This window comes from Ipomoea nil, unplaced genomic scaffold, assembly GCF_001879475.1.
Source record: "Ipomoea nil cultivar Tokyo-kokei standard unplaced genomic scaffold, Asagao_1.1 scaffold0937, whole genome shotgun sequence".
NCBI lineage: Eukaryota > Viridiplantae > Streptophyta > Magnoliopsida > Solanales > Convolvulaceae > Ipomoea > Ipomoea nil.
The window spans coordinates 392,896-419,522 of NW_017617365.1; the positions used below are offsets into that span (position 1 = coordinate 392,896).

Genomic DNA, 26,627 nt, shown 5'->3' on the forward strand with positions numbered 1-26,627 from the left:
ACCGGCTACAATAGCCCTCGTGACATCACCCATCACGAGTTGGTATGCCTGCCTTATGCCCTGTTCCAACCTTATGGCTACCCCCCAACCTTGTATCTTCTTTCCAACCATTACCTCCAGGACCCCCTGTACTTCTTAGTCCAACCTTTTCCCTCCTGGGACCGTCGTCCCCCACCAACAAACCACCAACAAAACCACCAATTTCATAGTACACAAGGTACCGTTCACACACACGGCGACACACGCCTTTCCCAAAAATACGTGAACCTGACACACAGGTCACAACTCCATAATCACGTCACGCCCACCACGAGGACCGCTGCAATACCTTGGTGACTAGTGTCCCATACCACTAATCATGCAATCCAGGTATAGCCACACACACCACATCTCAACAGGAATCAATTAACGGATTACAATGAAGGTATGAAACATACTCAATCAAGGAATGGGTCACAACCCAACAACAACAACGATGAATAACACAAGCTATCATCAACCAATTGGAAGGTACAAACAACACACACGCTAGCATTTAGACACCAAACTAGCATGCTTATCAAACGGGTAAACCAAACGTAGTTCCGAAGAACACACAAGACTCACCACGGTTCAACGAAACACAATATTGAACACTTAGCACGATTCAAGACACCAAAGTCCTACATGGATACCTACCATATAGTTCTAGACATACGAAATATCAAGAAGACACTCAAATAGTTCCACAAAAGAACATCGGGAAGTCAAAAGACCAAATACCGAGTCAAAAGAATCACGGAGAACAAATTCCATCTCAACACCACTTATGTACTGGCGGGTGGACCCACGGGTAGCGCCCCACCCGTGGTTCCGCCCGCGGGAACACACTCCCACAAGGATCGTACCCGCGGGTAGGGCGACGGGTGGTGCCCCGCCCGCCGTTCCGCCCGCGGGTACATGTCCTGTACCACAATTCACCACTTCGCGGATTTTCGACTCCAAACTCAAATTCAAGTCCAAAACATGCCAAATCTCACCAAATGCAACAAAATGACTTGAATCAAAGGAAATGCCAAGCAATGGCACACAAGAACCCTAAACACAAGCTCTAGATATGCATTTTCACAAGACAAATGCATAAACACTCACATTTCATAGCAAAACACATGTAGAATCCAAGAAATCACATATAGGTAAGCAAAATGGGTTACCTCTTGTAGACTAAAAGACTTCACTTTACACTTCAACAAGCTCCTCACAAGGCTTACTTTCCAAACCCACTTCAAGAACAAACCAAAAGATCATAAAGATCCTACTTTTAAGAAAAAGACATCTAAGATGGAACCAAAAACACAAGATAGACTTAGATCTTACCCTCCTAGATGCCCAAATAGGTGAAAGGTTGAATCTTGGAAGCAAATCTTGAAGTCTTGGCAAGGTCTAAACTTAGCTTGGAGGAAAAGCTACTCACCTTTCTAGAGAGAAGGTAGAGCTAATGTTTTAGAAAGTGTAAGGGGTGAAATGAAGATGTCTTCTAGGTTAGGTTACAATACTAACACTTGGTGAAAGGTCAAGAATGCCCTTACTAACATTTAGAAAGTGTAAGGAACAAAGGAACACCCTTCAAAGCTCAAGGTACAACATGACTTTGAAGTTGACTAGTCAAATACTAGTCCTCAAGTATTAAAAATCAGGATTTTAGGAATTAATTCCTCAATTGAAATAGGATTAATTACTCAATTAATCCATGGATTGAATGTGGATTTTCGGGGTGTCACAGGACTCTTGATATCGATTGCCTTGAAGGAGAAGAGTTGTAGGGTTTTGGTTATCCATGCAAACACATGAGAGCAACCTCAATAGCTCTTGATTTTTCACGGTTTTTGAAGTGCCAATTAGAAAAGAGAGAGGATGGCAAGAAAAAATGGAGAAAAAAGAAAAAAGAAAAAGGCTGACAACAATTTTTTTTTTTTTTTAAAAAACTGAAAAAGTTTATACATATGCGCCTACTAGGCGCGCTTCTTGCGCTCCACGCGCAAAATCCCTTTGTTGTTTCCATTTTCTCTCACATGGCAAGCCCCACAAAAACAAAAAATAGCAGCAGAAAACACCAACAAAAAAACACTCTCCACATTTGTTAAAAACCAAATCTCTAATTTTTTACTATTCCAAAATACCATGAAAAAACTCCTATTGGGATGCTTTGAGAGCAATGAGCAATACCCCAAGGGAAGGAAATAAGATAAAAATATGAAATTACCTTTTTGTTTTCAAATTCAACAACTTTTTGACAAAATGTTAATAGGGAAATTAATTGGGCAAAATTTGTATAGTTAAGGATGCAATTAGTATGGCAGAAGTAGTAGTCGAGAAACAATTTAAAAATTATGACATAATTAATGAACTATTTTAGATATTAACTCTATAAATGATTTCAAATTGATAGTGTGGAGAAGATTATTCTTGCAAATTATATTATGGATTATGTGGACCTTCATTTCTATAGTAATATATTGAAAATTCATTTTTAGGTAGTATATCAAATAACGAGTCCTCAGTATACACAAAATAAACTTTAAAAAATAAACATTTAATGGATTTAAAATGAACATTCAATATACTAAAATGAACCTTATGTCAGTAGTTCTTCATGTAAGATGAACCATAGTCCATGATATAATGATTGGATGATTCGGGTATGTATCGATAATTGAGCTTCTTTGATTTTCTTTTTTTTTTTTATATTATTATTATTATTATTATTATTATTATTATTATTATTATTATTATTATTATGGGTGACTCTCCTGTGAGACTGTTTCATGGATTAGGATCCGTGAGACGGGTAGAGTCAAAATAAAAATGTAATACTTATACTGGAAAACTGTAATTTAATCAATAATAAAATGTTTATTACTTATAAGTGAAAATATAATACTTTGAAATAAAAATGTACCACCACCAGGGTGACTTTCCCTCAAGAAGAGTTACAGAAGTACCATCTGAGTATAAGGTGTTTGGAAGAATGAGAAAGACTTTAATTGAATGGATTTAGGATCCGTTTGGAAAATAGGAAAATGATTTCTGGAAAATGAGTTATTTTTCAAAAAATATTTTTTCTTTCCCGTGTTTGGTTGCATTTTGGAAAACTTGGTGTTGTTTAGTTTATTTTCTGAAAAAATGAGTATAATTGTGTGTTTAAACATTTTGGCAGAAAATGATTTCCCCAAATTTTGGCGGAAGTTATTTTCCACCAAAATGACTTCATTTTTTCTAATCAACGAAAAATGTTTTTCGTTGACTGAATTTTCCTATTGCATCCAAACACTGAAAACTCAAAAAACATTTTTCAGAAGTCATTCCGGGTTTACAAACGGACCCTAGTTGAAGATTTGAAGTTAAAGGAATCTTGATTAAGAAAATGCAAGACAAAACTAATCAAGGGTCTGTTTGGAAAGTAGGAAAATTTCTGAAAAATGAGTCATTTTTCGAAAAACATTTTTCTTTCTCATGTTTGGCTCCATAGCAGAAAACTGTCTTTGTGTGTTTAGTTGATTTTCTGGAAAATGATATAGAATTGTATAATTAAACATTTTATATAATTAATTATTTTGTTTAAAATATAAAAAATTTATAATATTTTTTTTTTTTATAAATCACACAATATTATTTATTAAAAGATACAAAAAATTAAAAAAAAAAAAAAAAGACGGAAACCAGAGAGTTCTGGTTTCCGCCGTTCTCTCTGGTTTCCAGCCGGAAATTATAGAGTAGCTCTCTCTGGTTTTCGTGGCCGGAAACCAGAGAGAGCTTCTCTCTGGTTTCCGCGGCCAGATACTAGAGAGCACTGCTCTCTGGTGTGTGGCCGGAAACTAGAGAACACTGCTATCTGGGGTCCGGCCAGAAATCAGAGACAGCTGATTTTCCTTCCGAAAGGCAAAGAGTCCTTCCAGAAAATGACTTCTCCCACAAAAAAAAGGAGAAGTCATTTTTTAAAAAAATGGTGTAATTTTTTATTGACTGAATTCCTACCTAACTAAACACCAAAAATCCAAAAATAATTTTCAAAAATCATTTTCCGGGTTTCCAAACACACCCCAATTGAAAAAAAAAAAATAAGGGTCAACTTGATATTTCCAGGAAAGGCTTGTGAGAAAGTAGGGGACGGAAACTTAAAATGACAAAACATAAGGGACTTATTGGCAAGATGCTTATGCACTCTTGAAAGTGAGTAATGCCGCCGTGGGCAGAGGGACGTCAATAGCTCCCTGTGATTCCGAGAAAAACTTTGAAGGACGAAGGAGATAGAATGGCCCATTCCAAGGAGCAATTGCTCGCTCGTTTGCAGGTTTTTTAGTCTTTTGGTGCTTTTTATCAGCATGATGAAAATTTGACTAATTATAGTAATTCTCTACTCTAATATCACCAAATTATAGTTATTTGTTGTTGGATTAGTTTGAAGCATCCAATTGGGATTGCGAAAAATTCATCGAATTTCATTTTCTTCCTATACGCTGATATGTGAAGTATGTTTAAGTCATAGAACAATGAAATTTCTGTTTTTGCTGTATTTTTCCTTGATTGAAGTATGATTTGTTGATTTTTGGATGTATACAAGGCAATGCCCTTTGCTAGCCCTAGAAAAAGTAAATGGTATAGTTTGATTTCTAGTAGTTTGGTGGTAAATATGTGTTTGCTTGATTTTAGGAGCTGCAAATTGATTTCGCCAGGTGTGACCACCCTGTTGTTATGACAGTTGAAGCTCAGGTATTTGAGACTTAATCTGTGCTACACCCTATGGAGCAACTCTTATTTTTGTCTGATTATTTTACTTTTATTTATTTTCATTTGTTTAGGCAAAATATGTTGGGAATATAAAAGGTGCACTGTGCAAGAACCTATTCTTGAAGGTATGACTTTGAAAACATGTTCAGAAGTGGAAGAAAACGATGGTGAAAAGAAGAAATGTGAAGGTCTTCTCCAATGTTATCACTGGGATACTGACAATTTTTTTATCTTCTGTTTGCAGGACAAGAAAAATAGATTTTATATTGTTTCTGCTCTGTCAGAGACCAAAGTAGATCTGAAAGGTTTGTGGTTACTTTGTTATTGTCATTATTCTTCCACACTTTTCAAGCCTCAATTGCTTGTAGACACGTGTATGTTTCAGTACATGGTTATTGGATGCTGTAAAGACAATTTTAATCTGTAGTTGCAGAATTCTTGAGTATTAATGAATTAACATATTATTGTTGAAGCTAACAGTTTTGTCTCAGAGGCTTGGTTTGGGGAAGGGAGGTCTAAGAATGGCACCTGAAGAAGCCTTTACAGAAGTCCTTCAGGTTTGTCTACTTTTTCCTGTTCACATTAGTCCCTCTTCTCAGTCCTTAACCTTTCTACACTGAATAATATCTCAGATTTAAGATTGTACAATCAGTAACGTTTTGCTTTTCTAATTGATGATATTATTTTCTAAGAAAGACATGCATTTGCTCTTTAACGTCATCTTTGTTTATTCATTTTCCTTATAGTTTAGAAAAATTATGCTAAACAAGCAGCTATTTTTTTCCTTTTCCTTTTTAAACAATTTTCTTCTGTGCCCTCTTTGTGTGTGAGTGGGAAGGTCAACTACTGATAGGGATGATTATCGTTTTCCCGATTTCCTATTATTACTTAATTTTGGGGTGGGATGGGATTATGGGAGTTAGCCATGTTTTTGAAGGAAAATCAAATCAGGTGACTTGGATGGAATTACATAAAAGAAAAGTATACAACTGGTCAGAATTTTACTTTTCTAAGCTGTTGAAATACAGGTGGACATAAAAAATGTAGCAATTACACTAATATATTTACTTAGAAAGAGGCATTTTCAAATACTACTACAATTATGTTTCTTTTATTGTTTTGTTTTGGTTTTGCTTTTATTCTCTTAACAGTTAACTCATACATCCCAGCTTTTTATTTTTGAAGGTGCCACTTGGTTCTGTTACTCCTTTTGCACTTGTAAATGAATCAGCAAGGTACCTCTTCTGTTTTTATGCATACTTGGTGCAAATGCTGTTGGATTTTTGAAATATCTTCCTGTACATTGTGTTAAGATTTTAAAAATATCTTATCTTTTCCCTCCATGAAGGCATGTTTCTTTGGTGTTAGATCAAGGGCTTAAGACTCAAGAACGTTGCATCTTCCATCCACTCTCAAATGATACATCAATTGGTAATTTATATTCCTCTGTGTGGCATGTACATTGTCACTCTAGTTGCTCATCATATACACTCAAAATTTAGGTGAACTGTAGATTATCCATGTTTAGTTGTGAATGGTAAGGTTGCCTGTCTACAGATGTACATACAAGGTTCATTAATGTTATTAACAGGAGAAAATAATTTTTTAGCTTTACATTTTTTTACAATGGCCAAGATACAATCAACTGTTTAAATATATGACAAAGTTAACTTTGACACAAAATCACCTTATAGGTTTATTTTTCATATATTATAAATATAAAAGATAAAAATACAAACTGCTTTAGCTTTCATAAATACCAATTTTCATTTTTCACTTTCAGATTGCCATTGGTCCTTATATAATTCATCCTTGTCAATATTAGCTTTGAATTTGCTTGGGATGCTATTGTCTTAACTGTATATTATGCTAAATGGGAATTCTGTTGACTGGAACTTCTCTCTTTTTCCCACTTTTCCAAGTATGTAATGTGATATAGAGATGGATTCTTTCTCAAATTTCTTTGAATCCTTCAGATAATGCATGGCCCCTTTAATCCTAACATAGTGACATCATACTGTGGACTTTAGAAGGGCTTAGGAAATATTGATATAGTTTTCCTCTCCTATTCACTATGTTACAAGTATCTCAAATTCTGTTCAGCTTCTTTTGTTGAAAAAAAGGTACTCTTTAATGTGAAGCTTTTTTTTTTTTTTTTTTTTTTTTTTTTTTTCTTTCGAAAACCTTTAATGTGAAGCTTTAGTATAGTCTTTCCATGGTACACTAAACATTATTAGAGTTAGGAAGGCAGTTTACATACATCATTAATAAAGGGTAATATGGAAATGATAATGCACACACCAATACCACCATTTATACTTATAGACATGCATATTTATTTTAACGTTGCATTTTAGTTCAAAATGAAAATTCAATGTGCACAGAAGTGACTGACTTGGTCCTGTTTGTTGGTCTATAACTATATAATGTGGAATGTTGTGGTGTAATGCTAAATGATTATTGGTGCTATCTACTTGCATGGGTTTCTATCTTTCTTCTGATATTTTAACAGAGTAGCTACATGCAGCTCTTAATGCCCGTGACCTTGACAAGTTTTTAAATTCAATTGGAAAAACTCCCGCCTATGTTGATCTGGAGGTGATAAGTGCAGCTACTTTATTGAGTTAATAACTTAATATTATTGATTACTGATTCCTATAAAATTGTTACTGTTCCCCTGTTTGTCCTACTTATCCAACTCTGTTATTTATCTGAAAGGCTAATCCTCCAATTGGAAAGGATCAACCTCCTGATCTAGCTGCCCTTGTTCCATCTGATGCAATAGTCCTACCAGATGTACCTGAAAAAGCATCTCTTTTGCAAGGTCATGAACACAGTGGACACAAGTTACAGAACGACATTCCAACAAACAATAAATCAATTATACCTGCAGGTACTGGGTACATGTGCCACCATAATGTGTTATTGCTTACTTCCAACTTTTGAGAGACCTTTGTGCATATTAGTTTGTAAATCAGTTTAGTTTGGTCATATTGAGGTAATGAACTTACTAATAGCCAGTTTAGTGAAATGGTAGTAATTGGTGGATGAATTTTATATTTTCGTCCTCCTTAGTCCTTACCAGTAGCTACCGGGTTTAAAACATGTAGCTTTTTTCACTTAATTGTTTTTTAGGAAAAATTGCAAGACTAAATACGAAAAATAAAAATAGTTCCTTGATTTGTTAACGATATATACTTCTGTATATATTATGTAAAAACCATGTAGCCCTGTCATTAACAGATGCCAGAAAAACAACTTCCTTGTACACAGTATCTCTAAGCAATCTTACAAAGTTATTTAAAACTTTATAATAAATACATGGAACTACCCATCAATTAGTCCACTTAAGAACATTTATCCGAAAGCAAATAGAATTGTTGAATCCAAAATCCTTGGATAGTCTTTCCAGTGTTCCCTTTACTATAAGACAACAGTTGGACATTCCTTACTTTACTAAAGAGTAGATGACAGTTTGGCACTGTTACAGTTATGTCATGTACTCATGTACCTATGAAGTGTAACTTACAAAGCTCCATAGAAACAAGAATTTAGAACACCTAATAATCAATTGGGTGGTCCAAAGCTTAATTTTGCAACTGGTATGCTGTGCAAGTAGTTCTTTTTTAAGCCTGGTAAGTATGAAGTCCATTTGCTAAGGTCAAATCAACTCAATAGGGCCCTTTTGGACCACTGACATACAGATTCAGCCAAACTAATCATTGTTATGTGCTATTTGACACTGTTGTATGCTAAAGAAAATGGCTAATATAGGGTTGTCTCTATTCAGATAACTAGGGTTCCTAGAACCTTGCAGCTTTTTGACTTGCAGCTAGTCATTCTGTATTTGATAGTAGTAAGACCCTCGCCCCTGTGATCTTTGTCCCATGTGATGAGAAGTTGCAGATGGGCTTTGCTACCTTCTGTAATTTTCAGAACTATGTAACTGCATAAAATGCAACTATTTGTGATGAAGCCTTGAATATGTAATTGTGGCAAACAATGAAGTTGAATGTTGGTCAGCCTAGAATGGCGATTGAGTTTGACTAAGATAGTTAAGCCAACATAGCCAGGCTTGCCAATTGCCATTGCTAAATGAGATTATAGATTATATCTGCTGGAAATCATAAATGGTGGTCCAGCAACCTTCTGCCAGTAAGGCGGAAGCAATAAAGATAATAAATCAATAACAAGAGAGAAAATATTATAATGAATATAACTCGAATACATTTTGAATTCATTGAATATTACTAGTAAAAAAATTGAACCAGTAGAGTATTATGATATTGTGGGAATGTGGGATATTAATGCTAAAGAATAATTTCACTTGGACCCTCTGAGGTTTTGGCCAGTAACATTTTGACCCCTCCTGTTTAAAAAATGTGCCTGGGCTTTCATTTTCTATTTACTTTAGTCCTTAATGTGTATTCATATAATCGTATTCCATGATTGGTTTTTTGAAGTGCAAAATTGGGAAAACCCTTCCTTTTAGAGTGGATAGGGGGTACAGGTGTAATGCTTTTACTAGCCCAAATCTCAGGGGTTCCAAGTGAAATTATCACTGAACTATGGGACCTATAATAATCCTAGAGTCCTAGACTGGAAACTAACTAAAGTAATTAATTAACTCCTAACACTTCTAGTATTCCTAAACTTGATTTTGAACAAGTTGCCTAGGCTCGCTTGTCTAGGCTCAAGTTTAGGGATACTCTTGGCTATTCTCTTACTCTCAATGGTTACTCTATTTGTGGTGATATGGTGTTTTTTTTTGTTTTTTTTTGTTTTTTGTTTGTTGGTTTGTGTTTGTTTTTGTTTCGTTTTGTTTTTGTTTTTGTTTTTGTTTTTGTTTTTTTTCTTTGTATTTTGCATATGAAATAATTTCATAATACACATTAATTAATTGAACAATTGCTGAAAGACTGAGAGCTGTTGTACACTTCTATAAGTTTCCGTGTTGCCTTTATTTTCCTAGTGATACCCTGATGCTTATTACTATGTCTGAGTGTTCTACTTCAATAACACCCATATGCTACAATAGGATTATGTAATACTATTTTAGTCAGTCTGTCTGGACCCTGCAGAGCTCTAGTTGACTTGATTAACAAATAGTACTTTATAGCAAACCTTTTGAGTTTTCGCCTCTCCTTTCTAGTCATTCTGGGCGGGATTCGTTGATCCATAGACTTAAAATATATGCTTCTTGTTAATAGTGAAAGCTGTCAAGCCATCAGTAGATTCACAAAAGAAATCAACAAATGTTTTGGGCCTGGCAAATAGTTTTGCTGATCCTAACAAATTTGTGGAAGAAGTCTTGGAAAAAACATCTGCTATAATTCTCTCAGAGGTGAGTAGAATATTTAGAATTCATTAATATTAGCCTTTATATGGAGTGAAAACATTTTCAGATCTTGAGAAATAAAACATACAGATCAAAGTGGAGAATGCAAAGCAAGATGGGGATCAACTTGGCAGTGCATTAGTTGCTGATCTTAGGAAAAGGCTTTCAGAGGAGCTGGAGAGCATGGCTGTGAGTAATCACACTCACTTTTACGTCTTCTTGTTTTTTTTTTTTTTTTTCAAGTTTATTAAACTTAGGTTGTTGGGAGGGCCATCTGTATAGTTGAAAAGAAATAAGAAATATTAAAATCAAACAAACTTTTTATGTTTGTTAAGTATAGTTTGAAGTTGAGTAGTCTTCACATCTTGTTTGAAGAATTTTTGCTTTCAGTTTAGTTGGCTATAGAATAGATTCTGTTAATAGACAAAGACAATCTATACCCATAAGAATCTGGTTGGCGTGAAATTATGGTGTAGAAGCAAACCTTTACGTGCCTGTGTATTATTTTTTGAATGATAAGAATGACAGCTTTGTGATTTGCGAACATTATTCTTTTAATGTGGTTTTTAGTTACATTTGCCTTATTGACCATTTGTTATATACATCCTTTTCTAGAATAGATGTAATTTTGTTTTCATTGTTCTTGCATGAGATGCTGTGAATATGTGTTTCCATAGAGGCTCATGGGGTTCAGGGTGTAGCTTAGGGATAAGTTTCATCCTTTTCCATGCACTAGTCCTAGGTTTAATCTTGCCACCCCTATTCCCCATCAGATGTACCAAACAAAGAAGATTAACTGCTTATATTTGCTAGTGTACATTTTATGTCAAACTAACAAGCACTAGTATCCATGGCAATATTATTTGGTACTATTGTGCTACATTAAATTTTAGATGTCTTTCTTTAAAGTTCACAAAGTTCCTTTCAGCATTAAACTTTTCTGCCACTGTGCAGACAATGTTCAAGAATGTGGCATATACTGAAGGATTTGCTGCTGGTACTTGCAAACAGCCAAAGCGGCTATGAAACAAGCAGGTAATTGGATTATGGTATTCCTCACATTTGGTTTGAAATTTCTTTCTAGTATTTGTATCTTTGAGCTTATTGTTTGGTTCAACTCTGGAGCTTATAGGCTCCAAAAAGTAGAATGTGCACCAACAGTAAGCATATAAAAAGGCTTTTTAGGCCAGATAAGTCTTAAGAGGAATACGCCAGCTTTTTCAATAAGCTCCCTGTTAAGAGCCCCACATTGAAAAAATAAGAGAGAACATATGGGTTTATAAGGCCATGGGTTAGACTAGCTAATTGATTGGATTCAATCTTTTAGTGTGGTTTGGCCCATGTGCATTATAGCCTAGTTGAGTGACTTTGGCCTAACCTTAGATTATAACACTCCCTATTGAGGCTTTTGGAAGAAGCTATTGGCTGGGCCAAAGAAGTAAAAAATCAAAATTCTTTTTGAATCTGAATCTGTTGGATTTTTACATTACATTTCTGGTACTGCTGATGCCTCATCTTTCTTATTATAAACAATTTGCACATGATTCTGCAAGTAGACTTGAACAGTTGAACTCCATATGTTCTGATTATCAGTGTTCTAGCTCTAGTTTAGTTTTGTATTTCCTTTTGTTTAGGTCTTCCAAATTGAGGGTGTCTTTTCTATTAATGCATAAACTTCCTCATCACATATACTATGGACAATATTTTAGAGCCAATTTTGCTTTTGGGTACCAAACATATTGGGGGAAAGAAAAAGAAGTTTGTTAGAATGTAAATTGTTTGTACCTGAGTCATAAATTCTGAGGAAAAACTATAATTGGATTTGAAAGGTGATGAAACATAGAAAAGATCAGATGTGAAGCTGATGCGCTTAGTGGTTGAGACAAAGCAGGGGAATGTGGAGTGAGTGGTGCGACATGCATTAGAAAGTTATCACTAAATATTAATTAATTTGTATTATTTAATATTTATTAGGATTAGTTATCTTCCTTATCCCTTAAACTTAGCATTCACTTATTTATATAGTTGTACATGACCAGGAATATTAATCTGTCTTCTAGTTTCTGGATCTTGTCTTTTTTTGGGGGGTTTTGCTGCCACTTGGAGCATAACCATATCTTCTCTCCCCTACTTTTTTGGAGTTCCATCGATCACTCGAAGCATAGCCAACTGTTACAACCTATAAGGACAAGATACACCATATTTAACATGCTTCCAAGGGCTTCGGTGATAGGACATCCATCTTGCTTTGCCATACTTACTGTTTTCTGCTTCCCCAGAATTCTCTATCGTAATGAAAATAGTTGTGTATAGGATGAGTAGTTAGTTTATTTTCACAAGTGCAGAGATGCAAACCAAACAAAGAAATGAAGCCAATCTGTGCATGCTTTGCAGCTTTGGCACTGCTTTATGCTATCTGAACATAGTTTTGGCAGCTCCATTTGCTAGCAGTCTAATTGGCTTTTTTTTTTTAAAAAAAAAAAAATTTAGTAGTATATATATATATATATATATATATATATATATATATATATATATATATATATATATATTCCTGCCACATGGCTTCTCAACATTTCTGTACTATGCATGCCTGCCATATTTTTTTATGCTGCTTTACACTTTCTAAAATGAAATAATGTTTTTGTTAAGTTCCCATAATCTTTCCCTTTTATCTTAAAGGTCAAATGATGGGCTTTGTCTTAGTTATTTCCTTTGTTTGTAGGCAGTATTGGTGACTGGGATTCTTGATAATATACAAGAGGCTCATTCAAGGATGCTGATACGGTCTAAATGGTACAATATCATCATTTCCTCATGTTAACAACTGTTCTTGTTTGAGTTTGAAAGCATTAATAGTCATAGATCGAGATTCTAGTGATGATGTTTGCAATTTGAATTCAGTTTCTGATTTTGCACGAATATACTGAACGTAAGTGTGCTAATGTCTTTCATGAAGAAATAGAACTTTTTTCATTCCACCCACCCGGCCCCCTCCTCTTTTTAGTCTTTTTCCTCCCGCCAGTGATTGATGGAAATGGAATGAAGCTATCAAAGAAATTGCTGTCTCCTCCACCTCTATCTTTTTAATACATTTGAAGGCGCTTGACCTTTCTTTGTGAAATACTTGTATTTTGTGGTGTTTCTTTACCCCTTCCTCAAACATTTACATCACATAGTGAAGTTTGGGGTGGGGGAAAAGACAGAGGGATGCAAATAATACTCCTTATAAAGCAGCTTACCTTATAAGAACATCTGGAATCAATTCTTCATTATTCTTAGTCCCTCTAATCTCTAGAGAGGCTACAGGATATTACAAGAATGCCACCATGAATCAGCTGCTAAGAATTGGCAGGCAAAAGTTGTTCATTAGAAAGTTGTTCAGCTGCTAATTTTTTTTTTTTTTTTTTTGTTATTATTATTATTATTATTCTTTTTTGTTGAAATTTGAATATGAATAACTAACTATTAGGCTGTGTTGCATCATATACACATATTGCAGCAATGGGGAATAGGATGGTATGTGTTTAGTAGAATTAACGATTCTCACCATCGCGATTAGTTCCCCGTCGAGATATCCCAGTAGCATTGTTGCCATGGGTATGAATGCGTCGATATCTGGATCGGAAAGGCCATAAAGAAGCTAGTTGTCGTCTCAACCTCATGCACCTTTGGCCCCTACTAGTCACCTCTTCAGATTCTTCTTCTTCTTCTTCGTTTTCTTCTTCTTCTTCTTCTACCTCTTCGATACCTTGAAGTGGTAGCTCTTTGCGACAAACGGGGCAAGAATTGTGAAGCCTCAACCAGGGGACAATGCAATCAGAATGGTATATGTGTTTGCAAGGCAGTTCCCTTGCCTCAGCCCCAACCTTGAATTTTTCCTTGCAAATAGGACACTCGTCTGAAGTATCACCTTCCAAGTGGGATGTTGTGATTTTCACTGTTGGAATTGTGTCAATAATTGCATCAGGCACTGGAGGAGGACCAGGCCTATCGTTTTGAGTAATCTCTTCGATTAGCTCCCCAAGTCCTGCCCCAAAAAAGTAGTCCCGAGGATTCACACCTACCGGTACCAATCCTCCTTGTCTACCATCTGATCCTGTTGGTCGTATAATTATCCAATGCCTAGGGCGAGCTAGAATCCCACTTGCTGGTGTCCACTCATCATCAGAATCTTCTTGGTGCATAGCTCTTCTCCTCCTTGGCCAAAGTCGGCTTCGAATTCCAACCTCCGGCTCTCTATGTTGTCTACCAAGAGGCAATAGAAGTCTGGGGACTGGATTTCTCACATCACTTGTGCTAGGAACTCTATTATCTTCTGACCCATCAAATGGTTGATTAGCCCGAATTGTTCGAAAATGTGCAAGGGCAGTAGGATCAAGCATGAGGGTTAGTGCTTCTAGAACTCGAGCTTCAGGGGAAGGATCAAATGCAGTAAAGTCGAAAATATTGCGAGAAGGATTTGATTCTTCAATCTCACTCAGGAATTGGCCTGAGCACCGGGGGCAGATGAGGTTAGATGGGTTATCGGATGAGATCCTAACCGCCCGATGACATTGGTAGCACCAATATCTCGGGAAGGTTGGGGCTTCATTGGCTCCTTCGGTGGCAGGGGGTGGTGGAGGGGTGTTAGACATATTTGTTGAGGCTTAAATGATTTGAGACAATAATAGTTTACAATTGAAATGTATAGACAAAGCTGATTCATGATTTATATGTCATATGAATTGTAAATCTACTTCTAAAACCAAATTTTATATGGAAGAGTACAGTGGAATGAGAAGAAAAGGTATGGCTTTATGGAAGTGCAGAAAGATATTCTCATTCTTTGAGTTCTCTTCATCAGCTTTAATACTTGTTCTTAAAGGAAGGGATAAATGTCGCGGAAGCCCCTCTTTCTCTTTCTCTTCAATTGAAATCAGCTATAGCCTTCGCCAAGAAGCAAGATACTGTCACCGTGATACCGTGATATACATTCTCTTGGGATTCAATCTTTTGGGAGACGGAAGCAAGATACTGGATTGTGCAAAATCTTTTTGGGTGTAGCTCATGATTTTCACCGTCGAATACAGTGATTAGTTTCATCGCTGAATTATAAGCACCTCTATTAGGTGAGACAGCTGGCCTGGAGATTTAAGGTTGTTCCATACCCAAAGTCAAGGATCGAATCCTTAATCTTAGGTTAAGGACGGATTATACAATTTTTTTTTTTTTTCAAAATTGTTATTATTCTAAAAAGAGGTAAATAGAATAAATAAAGTAAAGCACTAAAACTGATGGAGTACTATAAATTTGGATACATTAAACTTGTAATTTCCTATCTTAAACTCGTGTATAATACTGAACTGCAATGTCATTAATATATTTACCTTGTATTATACTTCGGTACGACATTAGCATTTGGTTTAAAGGGTTTGACGATCATTTGTATCATATTATATTTTTCTTCTTCAAAGGGTTGAATCCCTAATCTCAAGGACTTCCACACTCCAGCCTGTCAAAACATTTGAAAGATGTAAATTATGGTAATACAGTGACTCAACAAACATGACCTAACTTAGTAGCTCAACAAACATGGTCAAATATCACATGAGATCTGTCCACTTTAGACATAATTTCCACACTACCATCGCCGAGTTACTGCATACTAAACCAGTGAGCTAACCCGGTACGTGCCATATTATATTTTATTAATTGTATGGGCGAAAGTCTTTGCCATTGTCTTTTATCTATGGATGACTACAATTTGGTTCGAATCAAACCGTGTACTTTAAGAATAAATTGGAACCCAAAAGGTTCTGGTTTCGATCAAATAAGTCAAAATTGACTTATAGGCTAACTATTTTACCAAATAGGGCCCATATGTATCATGCAGTAGACTCATCCCGTGAATGAATATTTACCTTCCAAAAATACTAAGACACACACATGAAGTTAAATTTAAAAGATGCTTCAAGTCACATTAATAAATTTGATTCTGGGAAGACGCAAGATATTCATAAAATTTTATATGCAAAACTACAGAGAGAGCCCAAAAGATAACTTTTAGTACTAAAAGCATATCAATCCTTGCTGTCTATTTTCCTTACACATTGTAGAATAATGCAAGATGTACTAGGTTCAGTCCCCTCCCAAATGTATAATCTCATTTACCACTCTATCAAACACCATCTATTTACCATTCGTACAGAGCTGTATAACAAGCAAAAAATAATAATAATTAAATGACAAGCTGAGCAAGAAGGGGAAGGTTAGCTACTTAGCCTGAAGGACATTGCATAATGTTGAACTGAGGTGCTTTGTTCATAACAGAGAACACTTACTTCAGCAAATACATGAGTTCGCTTGTTTAAGACTACTGTTACGAGTTTCCCAGCCTGCTCTGATTTTCTGTCAATCTCCTAAACACCATCTTCCCACAATGTACCAGTGTTACGATTGCAGCACAATACAGAAGTGGTATTCCAATAACACAACCTCCAACTGCTAGATTTGTCATGGTCTAACATAAAGTGATAAAACCACAGGTTAGTAGAAGGAAACTTGAGGTACCATTTTACCAAAAATGTATTCTTCATAATAAACTACACTTCAGAATTGCTATTTAATATTCCCGTGATTCTTATACTTGTACACCTTCAAACTTTAACATAGACTCAATCCTCCCAAAAATAAAAAAGGTAAACTAATGCATCCTATCTTAGGCACTTACCAGCATGCCAGCAACTAAATGCACAACAGGAACAAAACATTGGTCTACTTTATTTCCTTCTGCATATCCATTGAACGCAATGACCATTGAAAAGGTGTGGATGGTAACAAATGCAAGAGCTATAATTGCTGCATTTCACAATACAAAGAATGGCAGTTAACAAACTCCAAAGTTACAGAGAAATAACACCACTAAGCAAGAATAGTTAACCCTTTCTACCACCAAGCTTTCAAGATAAACATCCTAGACACTTCCCACCCATATAAGATTTTTAACTTCCCTAGTGAATGGTAGATGAGGCTGCATAAGCAGAGCAAAAAGAAAAAGGAACTAAAATTCATTGTTTGTCCAATAATGTCAGGTGAGAAATTGTTAAGAGTAAAGAGCAGATGAGGAAGAAACAATGCAGAAATGATGGGATTAAAATGAAAAGGGACAAACAAGGATACTGTAAAGTATCCTCCAGCAAGAACGGATTCTTGCCCAGCTACAATAGCGCTATTATTTTCTAATCAATACTCAATGCCTTTCTAATCCTTTGTGATAAGTGTGCCAAGTTAGTTTCTTGAAGCTCCATGTGACAAACATTGCAATGTTGTTTGCAACTTTCCATCGTGCGGTACATCAAGAAGACACAACGACAAAGGACTACTTTATGAACTTATGAAGACAAAGGCCATCTTAGGCTATTAGATACTCAGGTGCTACCATGCAAGTTCTCCATTTGACAAGCATTCCACCTCTAGAAACTTTTTTTCATTGAAGATAACCTTGTATCTTGGAAGAATAAGCAAGATTTTGTCACAAGATCCAGTGTTGGTGTTGAGTACCATGTTATGGCCGTGATGTGTGAACTTTTATGGTTGAAAGTTGAACCACTTACTCTAGGAGTTACAATATGGAGATGCAATACTAATGAAAATGATATGTGATAGCCAAGAAGCAATGCACATTCTCAAGGAGAAGATCATGTTCAGTTATATTACTTCAAGTTTTCAACTTATTGATCAATTGGCAAGCAATCTTACTAAATCTCTTAAAGGTCCTAGAATATGTTAATTTGTTAAAAGCTTGGGGCATATGACCTATATGGAACAACATAACGAGAAGTATTGAATATGCTAACCCTAACACTAGGGTTGTAGTGATGGGTTAAGCTTACTCATCTCCTTAGTGTGTATATACAAAGCGCCTTGTATATATGATTTTTCACACACAAACATATGAAATCCTCTTTCTTCACATTTCTTTTTAATGAGTGAAAAGCAACGAGTAACTTTACCAGATACAAGGAAAAAGGGAAGCTGAGAGCACTTTTGTACATAATATGTTGCTGGCCCAAACGCAGGAGTCAATAGACTGAGGCAGAAAAATACAGCATGTGCCACACCATGACCCAAACCACCAGCTGCAAAACATATAAAAACAATTATAGCAAAAAAAAAAAAAACAAGGGAGAAATTTTCAAAATTGAACTTCAACACACAAGTTTTACCCTATGGAAGGATGGAGAAAGATTTAACAATCAATACTATGATAGTTCCGTAATTAATAACATAGTTTTCTTTGTTTGTTCACACGAATTTTACCAAACTCGCAATAATTTTTTGTTTAATAATTGTAATTTAGCAATTGTTGCTCATTCTATCCAAAAAGATTCCTAATTCCTTGTGAGTTTTTTCACTACAACAAGAACTTGAAAAAGAGGATTAAGCTCTTGGAAGAGATTATTTGCCAATGAGAGGTACACGAGAAGAGTAGATTGTGAGGAAATACACAAGAACATCAAAACATTGTGGCTTGGAGATCTTGGTTGTGAGAGTGATGAAGCTGTTTATGAGAGCCATCAGATGGATTCCATATATTTAGGATTACAAGAGCAAGTGGGCTAGACATATGAGAATGCACAACTTGTAATCAGAAGCAGTGCTATAAGATCTACTATGTGATGACTAATGAAATTGTACCTTGAATGATTTACTAAAATTGAATTGAAGTGTGGAACTAAATGCTATAGTTGTTGAATGTTCCTCTATGCAAGCATTTCTCATTGGTGGTGGCAAAGCTTACAACAAAGAGACCTGTAAGTGAGTCATTTGATTCCCTAATTCGTACTGTGTTTTACTCAATTATTTTGATAGAGGTGCCAATTTGTGGATTAATCCACTTTCAAGAGAGGGAAGATGTGGCCAAAAAAGCTACAACCCTATACTGTTAGAGATATGTTGCAAGTGCGTGTGGGACCAATGACCAAATAAAAGTCGAAGAAAATTGGAAAGACTAAGAATGAGCTTGTCAATGGCATATCAGTTTCGTTATTTTATTTCTCATATTTTTATAATTATTAGTTAGACTTGTTTATTTTATTTCTTTTCTTGTTTAATTAATAGATAACTAGATGGATTAGTTAGTTGAGCTCAAGTCTTGTAAAAACTAGAAAAGGAACTAATTCTAGTTGTAGTAGGATGGATTATTTCTAGTTGAGTCTTAGTAGGAATTCTTGTGAGAATATCTATATAGACCCCATCTAAAGACAATTACTTAATCAATTAGTTTTGATCAATAATAATAGCCTCAATTATTTCTTCTCAACACGTGGGGGAGTTACCAAGAGTTTCAACTTTCAAGATCTCTTAAATCTTGATTCCTATGGAAGTTAACAAGTAATAACTACCCTTGAATTTTCAGATTCTTGGCAACAACCTCCTATTATGTCTTTAACACAACATTCTTAGCCAGTCTACAGGTAAAACCTTTTCATTGAATTTGTCAGAAATCTAGGCGATTCTTCATTTGTTGGGTCAATTATGTAAATACCCTAGTGGGTTCAAATTAGGGATGTCAAATGGGCTAGCCCGCTGGGTTTTGGGCTAGCCCTACAAGGTTGGTGGACTTGTTGGCTTGGGCTAAATGGTTTTTTTATTTTTTATTTTTGAGTTGGGTTGGCCCTAACCCTAAACAACGGGTTGTTGGGCTAATCCAACGGGCTAAATCAATAAACAAAATTTTTATTACAAATAGAGTAGGTTCATAAATATATATATATATATATATATATATATATATATATATATAGTGTGTGTGTGTGTACAGTGTGTGTATATACATATATAGTGTGTGTGTGTAGTGTGTGTAGTGTGCGTATATATATATATAGTGTGTGTACAGTGTGTGTATATATATATATTGTGTATATATAGTGTGTGTGTGTGTGTAGTGTGTGTATATATATATATATATATATATATATATATATATATATATATAGTGTGTGTGTGTGTACAGTGTGTGTATATATATATATATATATATACTGTATATATATATACACACACTATATATATAGTGTCTGTGTGTACAGTATGTGTAAATATATAGTGTGTGTGTACAGTGTGTGTAGTGTGTGTGTGTGTGTGTGTGTGTGTATATATATATATATATATATATATATATATATATATATATATATATATATATATATATATATATATATATATATGCACACACACACACTATATATATATATATAGACACTGTACACACACACGCTATATATACACACTATATATAAATACACACACTGTACACACACACACACACTATATATACACACTATATATAAATACACACACTGTACACACACACACACACTATATATATATATATATATATATATATATATATATATATATATATATATATATATATATATATATATATATATATATTGTGTGTGTGTGTGTGTGCGCGCGTATAGTGTGTGTAGTGTATAAAAGTACATTATTTTATATATACTATCAAATAATGTACCTTCAATACACAAATAATGTACATTTATTATATTAAAAATGTACCCTATATTCATGGTCCACACAAGTTGTATGGACTATGGTCCATCCAATAATGATTGGATATTACACGGGCCAGCTCAACAATCCATGAGCTGGCCCAACTCAATCCAGTAACCCGATAGGGCCAACCCAATGAGCTTACATTTTTATTGGATTGATCTTTTTGGATTTTAGCCCTGCAATTTTTAGGGCTTATTGGGCCAGCTCATTGGTTCAGGGCTAAATTGACATCCCTAGTTCAAATGATCAAGCTTGCAGGGCTTAGGCTTGGCTCGGTTTGACTACACTGCTATGGTAGATTATTGAATCTTTCATGGAAATAATTCGGTGCAACCTGGCTAATTTGAGTTAGGCAGAGCATAATAAATATGCAGGCCACTTGCAAATATAAAAGTACAACTTGTGGCCTACAGAAATCTATCTCTGCAGTTCAATTTTGCAAGTTATTTAGTTATTAGGGTACCAAACACAAATAAAACTGATAACAGTTAGTTTTTCTTCATTACCCCATGATTTTCAATTACTGAATGTTCACATACAACTTAACCTAAAATGACATAATCCAAGAGTTGAAAATGGAAAAACATTTAATATTGTATTGTTAAATAAGGAGGCAATATAGACACATACCATCTTAGTTAACTCCTTCAGAGTGGCATCTAGATTTAGCTTAATAACTATGAGTAGTTGGTTCCCCTCAAATTTCTTAAGGAAAACACCTTATTCATCACAAATATTGCAATTAATGATGATATAACAGAGGCAATATTCAATGTTCACTTATCATAGCTAAAGTAGTGCTTTACTGCTTTTAGAATTCAAATGTTGAGTCAAGGCGTCGAGCAGTATCATTTGTTTCATGTAGTTTTGCAATATGAAAATTTAATTTCCAAATCTTAGGCTTTTCAATATAACAAATTAAGTTTAAATTTAGTCAAATTGACCCAAAACATCTAATAGGATACATAAAATGGGATTACTTAATATGTTTTGTAGTGAACAACAGAAAATGTGAACGATAGTGAAATCTATAGGATGTCACAGTAGGACAGATCAACAAAGCTGAATGGAGGATTTGAGCATATAATGGGATATTTATACTTATATAACAATTTACTTTACCTATTTTCATCTTGATGCCTTATGGCAATTCCTATTGCAGTACAATAGTACATCACTCACACAATTCTCAGTATTTTTCATACATGTTCAATAAGTTAAGCAACAATTATCATTGTGTAGTGTAAACATTCAGTTATGCACATGAAATGCATAGATGCAAGAGTATTTGTTTATGTAAACTCTTATATGTCACTATACCCCCAAAAAATACTACAGTCATCCTATTTTATGTGTCTAATTTAGTTAATAAGGGTTGGATCGTGCTATTCACAATTTATTTATTTATTTTTGTATGGTTTAATTTAATATTAGTGAATACAATTTATATATTTAGAAATTACATTAAAAATTCCATTAATTATAAAAAGAAAATTTTAAAAATTATAGTAAATGTTAGAAAATAAGCAAAGAAAAACAAAGTCAATTTAACCACCAAATAGTAATTAATGGGACTTATTGAACCACAGATAATAAACAACTGAAGAACAGTTTCAGGCATTGATGCACACAGCAGAACTCTATTTCAGTGCAAAGACATTTTAAAAATAATAATAATAAAATAATAGTGGAAGCTTACCTAGAGAAATTAGCATCTTATCTGTTATAAAGAGGCGAGGCTTAGAGACTCTATCTGCAAATCCATCCAATATATCTTCCAGCCTCCTATAGAATAGAAATGAGAACTACAAATTATTATGGAAGTGTGATAAATTTTAAAAGTGCAGGTATAGAGCTCCTACAATAAAGTATAATACCTCTTTTACTAGTAGTGAGATCACATATGCTTTAAAAGCTATTAACATTTGATTAAATAAACTAAAAATAATAAAATTGATTTTAAAAGATGTAAGAAGCTAGGCATTGCATTATGATGATTTAGAAAAAAAAAAAATGGCAAGCAGCAATTCTAAAAGTACATGAGTCAACTTAGTGTGCAATAAGTTGAAATTAAAAACGAATAAAAACTGAAAAGTGCAGTGTCAATTGATTATGAGAACCAGCATTTTATCTTTTAGTTGAGAACCTGTCCCAACTAAAAGGTCATCATGATAATATGGGCTAGTAATGAGTTGTTTGTTAGACTATTTCACACTGGATGTTAAAATATTTAACTAGACCAGCAAAAGACCATTGTTCAATGGTTGAATGAGTTGATTTGCACAAGATTTGTACTAAAACATTGTTGCTTCAATAATTGCCTTTAGGGGGTGTTTGGTTCAAGGGATTTAACATTACCAAGGGAATATTGCAGTGTAATGTTAGATTCCGGCATTTGGTTGATGTTATCTAAAATTCCAAGGAAATGGCATATACCTACCACACTAACTTTTTCCCTTGTTTTGCTGGAATCTGATTCCCTTGCCTTTCTTAGGTTTTCTCACATTACCTTGCATTGTGGCTTTCTTCTTCCTTCTTTGCCCTCTAAAAAAAATCATAGCCATGGAGGGAGCCTTTGTCTCTAGATTCCTTTGGAGACAAAGCTCATCTCCAAGAGTATTTTTAATTTAAGAATAAGTTATAACAATAATAATTATTATTATTGTTGTCATCCCCATCATCAGCATTATTGTTGTTGTTAAATGAATTGAGAACATTAAAGTAAAATGACTATTGTTGTATAAATTATAACCTTCAAAGAAACATGAAGTTTTCAAAAAAAAAAAAAAAAAAAAAAAAAAAAAAAGAAACATGTTAATATTATATAGCTTCAATCTTAACCAAACACAATTAAAACAAATTCCTTGTAATCTAATATTCCCATCAATTTGACATTCTCTAATTTGATATCTCTTAAACCAAACACCCGCTTTGTCGCTAGTGACAAGAGTTATAAGTTAATGTACCAGCCATGGTTGCAAAACACGCTAGGTACCCCCTAGGCGCCATGGGGGCGCCTAGGCACCGATTTTTTTAATTTTTTTTAATTAAAAAAATTTAAAAATTAAAAATTATTAAAATTCACTAATAAAACATAAGGTTCCCATAGTTATTTCTTAGAAACTATTTACGAAAGTGGTTGTAAAATTGTTCAAAAGATTATTTAAACCATCTAAATACATAAAAAAAACTAAAATTAAGAGCTAAAGAAGCATTTTTTTGAGAAATTAGTGGACCAAACCGCTTTCGACTGTTTGCGGTGTATAGATCTCGAAAAAATACGCGATTTGAAAAAAAAATTTGTCCAAATCGGACAACCGAGTCAAAAGTTATGCCTTCCGGAACTTTTCCCACATTTTCAACAACAAAAAAAAAACCGAACCGGCCGGTTAGGCGGTCTAGGCGGCCGGCCGCGGAGGAGGCCGCCGAGGCCATTCCTCGCGGCGGCCTCCCACCGCCTAGCGCCTAGGCGCCGATTAATCGGTGCCTAGGCGCGATTTTTGCAACACTACTATCAGCAATCATGTGAGAGAAAAGTGATTTTGTTTAGGATGAAAGTACTACTCAAGCTATGTTTGGGAAGAAATATGTTTATCACATAGGTCCAAAAGCCACAAAGGGATTGATGTTAAGGACTGTCTAGATGATAAGGGTATAGGACATGCATCACACAATTGCAAATATATCAAATCTCTAACAAGCTTTCGTCTCTTAATTATGACCAAAGCACTAAAAGTTTTTTGTAAGAAAAATAAAAAAATTAATAAAAAATGCCATTCCACGTGCAAGTATAAACAATTAGGAGAAAGAAACTTGTTAACCCTCCATTTTGAAGTGTGGTAACCAGGACAACTCTCGTCATTTGTAAGCAAAGTATATTTGTTCCCTTAAATGCATTTCTTAGATTTAAATAAAACTTTGTAGATATAGCAAACTTGTTTCCTCTAATGTGCTAAAAACCATGTGTATAGCTCACAATCTCACAACTCTATTGAATTAATCAATTTACCATGCCTGATGCCTCTGTGTTCTTAAGTGTTTTCCAATCAATTACTTCACCTAAGTACACTTAGGTTTAGCAAGCTGGGCTTCACACTTTGTCAGCCACACTTGAACCTTTAGCAGGTTCACCATCCACATTTCACTAGTAATTTACCTCAACACTCTTCTGGGAAAATTAGACCATGTGATTTATGAGGTTATAATAGGAATCTAACCACCTGAGCTTTTCCTGCCAAAATAAAAAGTTTAGACTGTATTTACTTCAATTCATTGTTTTCCTTTTGTTTTTGTTTTTCCAGTATTACATTTCTCCATTCTTTCTTTTCAATTTTAAAAATACATTTACCAGCACTCATTTTCTCTGTTTTCCTTTCTCCAATCAGTAACCGCACTAGAGTTTCTGCATATGTTACTTCTAGATCAAAATATTGCAGGCACATACACAAAGAACTACATCATTTCCTTATTGAGTGGTAGCTGACTCATATAAACTCACTGTATGCAACCAAGAGAAAAATGATCTAAAATAATTCAGAAAAAGAAAAGAAAAGAACATCCTAAAAATATTGGTAAAAATGGAAATATTATTCTATTTATAAGAAACATCGTAAAAATATCGATCAAGCATATGACCTTGGCCTTGAGCAATAAAGTCACCTTGTCTTTTGCTTTTTTGCCTTTCATAATGCAATTAATAAACATATAAAAAAGATTCAAGTGCCCTCAGGTTCCCAGTAAAAGCAACTTTGTTCTTCAAATTGTAAACAAGAAAGATCATAAACAGGATAAATACATCCAACAAAATTAATTGGAAGCAACGATACTTGTAAACTTTTGAAAAGCTCATAATCTGTTTTTGAAAAATAACGGAGAGTATAAAAATTGCATACATACTTGTAAACTTTCCAAAAAAGCACACGAAGACCTTCTTGAAAACTAACAGAAGAGAGTATAAGAATTGCATAGGGCCACCATGCTGTTGTCTTTAGTGGAAGGAAAGCCCTCCAGATTGCTGATAACCCAATCAAGCTTATAAGCCATACCAATGTACTACAACAATGAAACAAACAACCAAACCAAACATATTAACTACTGCCCACACACAATGTCACTCAAAACATCAATACAATAACTCACAAGTATGATATTGCACAACACTCTTGAAAGATAAAGAAAACAATGTATGAAAAATTAGCAAATTCCCAAAATTCCTCAATGAAACATACAATCACGGAGAACCTGAAATGAATTTCTAGGAAATGAGCAGTTCGAATGATTAGTCAATTCAAGAAATTTCAAAACCCATACGTATTATCAGCTTTAATTTACTGCGGATTTGTAGGTATCAATCGGGCAGCTATAATTATTAGTCAATTCAAGGAGCAAAAAAGCCAACCGTAATAAGGGATTTTAGTTGCTTCAGATTTCATGAATGAATACTTAAGACGCCAATACTGAGAAGTGCAGAGAGAATTGGAAATCGGAAATTTAAGGGAAGAGAAAGAAGTATGATATACCTGGAGAGAAAAGTGAGAACGAGGAAGGGTTTCTTAGAGATAACAGCGACGAAGAGGGAGAGAGAGGGACCTAAGGCTAGCAGGGCGTATCCGATTCCCGCTGCCACCGTCATTGTTTCGTGCTGTTGCTTGACTTGCTTCTTCTCCGATGTCCACTTTTTCCTAGTGAAGCATACTAATAATCACTCCAATATTGTTTCAAAAAACAAAAAAAAAAATCACTCCAATATTTTTTTTGTACACATTTCTGCGTTTTTTTATTGATTATTGAAATATTGAAATTAGGGATAGAAATAGGCTAGGCGAGCGAAGCTTTAATGAATTAGGTCAGGTATATTTTGAAAACTTCTTGTATTGTGAATTTCGGTTCAAAAATGATGTGTAACATATTATGTGTCTGGAGTTAACATTATAAATAATTTAAAGACACATAATAGGTG

At 34.6% G+C, this 26,627-nt stretch overlaps 3 protein-coding genes across 11 annotated transcripts; 1 reads left to right on the forward strand and 2 right to left on the reverse strand.

Moving 5' to 3' along the window:
* Nucleotides 1-3,229: 3,229 nt before the first annotated feature.
* Nucleotides 3,230-26,396, reverse strand: LOC109179636 (gamma-secretase subunit APH1-like). Of its 6 annotated transcripts, none has more exons than XR_002053954.1 (7): nucleotides 26,188-26,395; nucleotides 25,565-25,720; nucleotides 22,368-22,453; nucleotides 18,100-18,225; nucleotides 16,818-16,945; nucleotides 16,379-16,607; nucleotides 3,230-3,244 (listed from the first exon to the last, which is right to left on the reverse strand). XR_002053954.1 is itself a non-coding variant. In XM_019329128.1 (7 exons), exons 1-6 carry the CDS (start codon nucleotides 26,298-26,300, stop codon nucleotides 16,467-16,469), a joined length of 750 nt encoding a protein of 249 aa, XP_019184673.1. In that variant the 5' UTR covers nucleotides 26,301-26,396; the 3' UTR covers nucleotides 15,318-15,599; nucleotides 16,429-16,466. The 6 variants fall into 6 exon arrangements, 4 of the variants coding, with proteins under 4 accessions (XP_019184673.1, XP_019184672.1, XP_019184671.1 ...); XM_019329128.1 differs by lacking the exon at nucleotides 3,230-3,244 and adding an exon at nucleotides 15,318-15,599 and having other exon boundaries at nucleotides 16,429-16,607; nucleotides 26,188-26,396; XR_002053955.1 differs by lacking the exon at nucleotides 3,230-3,244 and adding an exon at nucleotides 16,092-16,307 and having other exon boundaries at nucleotides 16,417-16,607.
* On the forward strand, nucleotides 4,191-13,090 carry LOC109179635 (prolyl-tRNA synthetase associated domain-containing protein 1). Of its 3 annotated transcripts, none has more exons than XM_019329123.1 (13): nucleotides 4,191-4,330; nucleotides 4,690-4,749; nucleotides 4,839-4,892; nucleotides 5,012-5,072; nucleotides 5,248-5,324; nucleotides 5,953-6,002; nucleotides 6,116-6,198; nucleotides 7,295-7,365; nucleotides 7,486-7,660; nucleotides 9,975-10,111; nucleotides 10,196-10,294; nucleotides 11,060-11,140; nucleotides 12,812-13,090. In XM_019329123.1, exons 1-12 carry the CDS (start codon nucleotides 4,292-4,294, stop codon nucleotides 11,129-11,131), a joined length of 978 nt encoding a protein of 325 aa, XP_019184668.1. In that variant the 5' UTR covers nucleotides 4,191-4,291; the 3' UTR covers nucleotides 11,132-11,140; nucleotides 12,812-13,090. The 3 variants fall into 3 exon arrangements, with proteins under 3 accessions (XP_019184668.1, XP_019184667.1, XP_019184669.1); XM_019329122.1 differs by having other exon boundaries at nucleotides 4,192-4,330; nucleotides 12,831-13,090; XM_019329124.1 differs by having other exon boundaries at nucleotides 4,193-4,330; nucleotides 9,978-10,111; nucleotides 12,831-13,090.
* LOC109179634 (E3 ubiquitin-protein ligase RING1-like) lies at nucleotides 13,155-15,116 on the reverse strand. 2 transcript variants are annotated; one of them, XM_019329120.1, is made up of 2 exons: nucleotides 13,656-15,116; nucleotides 13,155-13,446 (listed from the first exon to the last, which is right to left on the reverse strand). In XM_019329120.1, the coding sequence occupies exons 1-2, from the start codon at nucleotides 14,740-14,742 to the stop codon at nucleotides 13,409-13,411; spliced, it is 1,125 nt and encodes a 374-aa protein (XP_019184665.1). In that variant the 5' UTR covers nucleotides 14,743-15,116; the 3' UTR covers nucleotides 13,155-13,408. The 2 variants fall into 2 exon arrangements, with proteins under 2 accessions (XP_019184665.1, XP_019184666.1); XM_019329121.1 differs by having other exon boundaries at nucleotides 13,155-13,443; nucleotides 13,656-15,114.
* Nucleotides 26,397-26,627: the final 231 nt, after the last annotated feature.